The sequence below is a fragment of the Glycine soja genome, chromosome 4 (genome assembly GCF_004193775.1).
Source record: "Glycine soja cultivar W05 chromosome 4, ASM419377v2, whole genome shotgun sequence".
NCBI classification, from domain to species: domain Eukaryota; kingdom Viridiplantae; phylum Streptophyta; class Magnoliopsida; order Fabales; family Fabaceae; genus Glycine; species Glycine soja.
In genome coordinates, this window is record NC_041005.1 from 13,780,897 (window position 1) to 13,786,158 (window position 5,262).

The following is a 5,262-nucleotide window of genomic DNA, read 5'->3' on the forward strand; positions in this document are numbered from 1 at the left end:
GAAGATTCTAGAAAGAGAGAGAATTGAGGAAGGAACTCTGCAAGGGAGAATCTCTCTTCCCCCTCTTCCTTAACCATTCACCACCACTCATGAAACCAGCTCCTGTGAGTTGAATAACAACAAAAATGCAACAATGAAGGGAAAAAATGATGTGGTAAAAAAGCACTGAGGTGGTAAGCGATTATGCGTGATGACGTGGCAGTCTGCCATCCATGCCATCACTTAACGGATGTAGCCTAATGACGGATACTAAAATGAAACGCAAAAATTTTCCAAGTATCTCAAGGTAAGAAAATGAATGTTAGATAGTTTTTTAAAAATAACCTATATTCTAGGTATGAAAAACTTAATTGAGCCAAATAAATATAAAACAACCAAACTAGTGTTCTTCCTTCTAGTTAAGAAATGAATAACTGCAATGTTAAAATATATAATGGAAATCATTGTCCCAATTAAATACTATTAAACTTCTTATAAAAAATTAATTTCTTTTATGTAAAAATTGAATTGAATAATCTTAAATTGGAAAAAAAAATAGATTAAATTCAATTGGATGATAAAGAAAGAGAACAAATTAACAAATCTTGCTAATTGGTGTACTTCTAGTTTTTATTTACCGTAACTAATTGTCCTTCTAGTTAAGAAATAAATAGTACAAATATATTGGTGAAATTAAATACTATATTTTTTAATTTCATGGCTATTTGATTTTCCCAGAAACACAATAATTAAATTATCATAAATTGGAAGGGATTTCATAACTAGTTAAATTTTAAAGAGAGAGAATCAATTTCTTTTCAAGAAATTTGATTTTAGGAATTTATAAATTTTAGTGAAACTCCAGTAAATTAATCGTAAAGATTTAGAGCTGTTTTATTTTTTTAATATTAAAATTATAAATTTATTGATTTTCGAATGAGTCTTACTATAGTTTTTTTTATTCTAGAGTTAAAATGAAAAGAGAAAATCACATTGCTGGTATCCCATTATATTTTTTACTCTAGAATAAATATAGAAATGTGATCTTTTTTAACAATTCTATAGCTAAACATTTTTAGAGGAATTTTTCTTAATAATTCTATAGCTAAACATTTTATTTTTCAAAACTTCATTTCTATATTTAAAATAAAAAATATAATCTCCCTAAATTTCTATATTTTCATTTTAATATGAAAATTTCTATAGTTTTTTTTTATTCTAGTGTGAATACTATCTATTGAAATCGAAAATGGTGACATTAATAGAAACACGTCATGTATATTCAATATTGACATTGATTAAAAATGTCACGTATATTTAATAAGGGCATTAAAAAATAGGATCTTAAATTATTTATTATTTACATAGTATAACCATTAATGTTCATATAGTTTTTGGTATTAAGGAGAGCAAGAGCCCAATCAAATTTAAAACAAATTCTCCAGGGTATTGTTACGCTTATAAATAGAAAAATGACACTACATCATTGAGGGTTTATCTATAATATGAAATTTAAATTTTTACTTTTGAGCTAAATAATCAACAACACCATTTGTTTTTTAAATATATTTAAGTGTTCAATTATGCCATATTTTATTTCTTAATGATTAATTCAACTTATAAGTCAAAATAAATTATGTTCTCTCAAGTGTTAAGATTTCAAGCTCATGAGAAATATTTGTAATGGATAAGGTTTAAACTTAATGTTTTTATTTTTAATGTAGATTAGACTTATACCAAACGATCTGAAGCCCTTATAACAAAAAATAAATCTCTTAACTGAGTACTCTTAAAAATAAGTATTTCTCTTGATATACTGCCTCTTAATGTATCAGATGACTTTTCTAACATTAAACATTTCCCATTTATGTCATATTTGATTTTTTTTGTAAATACCATTGAGATATGCTTGGAAAAACATCTTGATATGCACTTAAAAGATAACAAACTAAAAACAAGATTAATCAAACATCTCCTATAAGTTAAAATTAACTTACATGCCTAAACTTTTAAAGAAATTAGATGAGAGTTTCTATTTTGAAGTGCATAACTTTGTTTCAGCTTATGAGACAAGTTTGATTTACTTTTACCAAGTTTTAATACTACCCCATGTGAATTATATTTATTTCAAGGAAAGTTATTGATGTAGTGTGAATACAATATACTCTGCGACAATCTTTAATAAAATTCATTTATGATACAAAAAATATAAAAAGTTAAAATGCCACAATAGAAAGACGTCATATTAAAGAGTGACATTAAAGAAGCACACTCTTAAATAATTTTTATAGTATAACCATTAATGCTTATATATTTAAGCTTTTTATTTTGTATCGTGGATGATAAAATGCTAAGCAAATCAAAAAAAAATTCTAAAGAGTATTGTTATCTTCGTGACATCTTTAAGCTGAAAAACTACCCCTCATTGGGGTTTAATTAAAATATGAAATCCAAACTCCTTCCTATAACCTAATTAATCAACAAAACCATTTGCTTCTTTAAATGTATTTAAGTATTGATTATGTTATGTTTTCTATCCCTAATGGTTAATTCAAGTGATAAGTAAAAATAAATTATGTTCTCTCAGGTGTTAAGATTTTAAACCTATGAAAAACATTTGTCATGTATAAGGTTTAAGCTCAATAATTTTAATGAAAATTAAACTTATATCAAAAGGCCTGAAGTGCATATAACAAAAAAAAAAAAACTCTTAACCCTGTACTTTTAATAATAAAAACTTTTCTCAATATATTATTTCTTAATGAATTGTGCAACTTTTTCAACATTAAATATTTTACATTGTGTCATATTTGAATTTTTTTTCAATGCTATCGAGATATGCTTGGAAAAGCATCTTAATAAGAACTCATAAGAGAACAAAATAAAACTATGTTTGTCAAACATTTTTCATCAGTTAAAATTAACTTATGTGCCCCAACTTTCAGAGAAATTAGATTATAGTTTCTATAGTTGAAGTGTATTAGTTTATTTTAGCTTATGGGAAAATTTGATTCATTTATATTTATTTCAAGGATAGATATAGATGTAGTGTAAATGAATACTATATAGTGAAACCGATGAACATTAATAAAAGTCACATGGTATGAAGTTTAAATATAAAAATTTATAATGTCTCGATAGACAAATGACATTCAAGAGTGACGTTAAAGAAGCATTATCTTAAATGATTTATAGAGCATAACCATTAATGCTCATAAATTGACGCATTTTTTTTTTATTTTTGCATTGAGGAGAGCAAGAGCCCAAATAATTCTAGAAGTTAATCCTATAAGATATTGTTAACCCCATAATACCTTTAAACGGAAAAATTATACAACCTCATTAAGGTTCTATCTAAAATATGCATATACAAACTCCAACCTATGAGCTAACTAATCAACAACACCATTCTCTTCTTTAAACATATTTACGTATTGAATTATGCCATATTTTCTACCCTAAATGATTAATTCAATTGATAAGTCAAAATAAATTATGTTCTCTCAATAGTTAGGATGTGTTTGACCTAACTTATTTTTAAATTAATTTCTTCTTATAAGTAAAAGTTGCACCAAACAATTATTAGAAAAAAAATCTTAAAATAATTAGTAGTTTTTTTATATGTATTATTATAATACTTTAATAATTCACTAGAAAATGCATACATAATAAGATAAGATGCATAAAATAATAATGCATTAACTAAATATTTCACTATTGATTACATAAAAAAGAGAAAAATTGTTACTAGATAAATTTAAACTCATATGAATGATATTCATTCAAAAGAAATACATATCTATAAATGAAGGGAAAGATCCAAATCATCATCTTCTTGCTCTTTTACATTATTTTTGCTCCTTGAAGTAGAACCAATCTTTCCTTCATCATTGAAGACAATTGCATCTATATCTTTAAGCTTTGCATCTTTGGTAGAAAAAAGTGTTTCATTCTTTTGCAACATCTCTCTTTCATGATAGACAAGTGGACCATAGTTGATATTGGGCCTTTTGGGTGGATTCATCATTGAACTTTTTTCTTGGACTTTATCTCTATTGTGTTTTTTCACTCTCTCACAAATTTGGTGAATATTGTTTAAGCTAACAGAATGTGTTTGGGTATCAACAAAAAAAGGCTTAAGAGAGTCAGGGAATATGGATAAACCACGTTCAGTCATGTGATAACCTGGTAAAGAAGGATTTCTAACAAAGATTGGATATGAAAGATGGATACCATTAGGTTTGATATTTTGAAATTTGCTTCTAAAAGGTATGGAAAAATCATCAATAAAAAATTGTGAATTGCTAGCATCAAATTGATGACTTATACCAGAACTTACACTTGGTGCGTGACCAATATGATTATTAGAAGAACCCATATAAATTGGATGGTTCACATACTGAGAAAAAGGAATGGTCCATTTATTTGGAATTGTTGCTACCAAGGATTCATTGTTGGTTCTTGTAAAAGAATAATTTGGAGGTATGAACAATGAATTATGGTCTCCTTGGCTATTACCACCATAACAATTCCCTGTATTTACAATTATTAGTTACTTGCATTAGAAGAATTATTAAATTAAAATATGATTATTGTTTTACCTTTTGTTACACAAGAAATCCCCTTAGTTGGAATTGGCGCTACCAAGGATGCATTGTTGCTACTTGTAAAAGAATAATTAGGTGGCATGAACAATGAATTATGGTCTCCTTGGCTATTACCACCATAACAATTTCCTACATTTATAAAGATTAGTGGCTTGAATTAGAAGAATTATTAAATTAAGAGATGATTATTGATTTACCATTCGTTAAAAAAGGATTGGTCTCCTTATTTGGAAGTGACGCTACCAAGGATGCATTGTTGGTTCTTGTAAAAGAATAACTTGAAGTCATAAACAATGAATTATGGTCTCCTCTGTTATTGCCACCATAACAATGTCCTACATTTAGCATGATTAGTGACTTGATTTAGAAGAATTATTAAACTAAAATATGACTATTGATTTACCTTTTGTTACACAAGGATTGTTTGTTGTAGCTCCATACAAAGTTTTCATTGAGACATTTCCATGTCCAAGAATGGGCTTGCTGATATCCATTGAATTATGAAAATGATTGCTTTGATTGACGAGTCGCTTAAACTCAACTTCATGCATTTTTTTATGATATTCAAGACCTTCATAATTGTCAAATGCTCTTTCACAATAAGAGCAACAATTGCATTTCTCTTTCCCCTTAACATTTTCTTTATCGAAAGCTGAAGAAGTATTCATCATGAATG

The 5,262-nt window shown here is 27.0% G+C and overlaps 1 protein-coding gene across 1 annotated transcript; it reads right to left on the bottom strand.

The window, feature by feature from the left end:
- Window positions 1-3,707: 3,707 nt before the first annotated feature.
- LOC114408122 lies at window positions 3,708-4,703 on the bottom strand. The gene is made up of 2 exons (XM_028371229.1): window positions 4,581-4,703; window positions 3,708-4,512 (listed from the first exon to the last, which is right to left on the bottom strand). The coding sequence occupies exons 1-2, from the start codon at window positions 4,666-4,668 to the stop codon at window positions 3,779-3,781; spliced, it is 822 nt and encodes a 273-aa protein (XP_028227030.1). The 5' UTR covers window positions 4,669-4,703; the 3' UTR covers window positions 3,708-3,778.
- Window positions 4,704-5,262: the final 559 nt, after the last annotated feature.

Coding starts and splice junctions, on each gene's coding strand:
- LOC114408122 (XM_028371229.1), bottom strand. CDS start 4,668: ATGCCACCTAATTATTCTTTTACAAGTAGCAACAATGCATCCTTGGTA. Junction 4,513..4,580: donor GATTTCTTGTGTAACAAAAG/GTAAAACAATAA, acceptor TTGTAAATACAG/GGAATTGTTATGGTGGTAAT.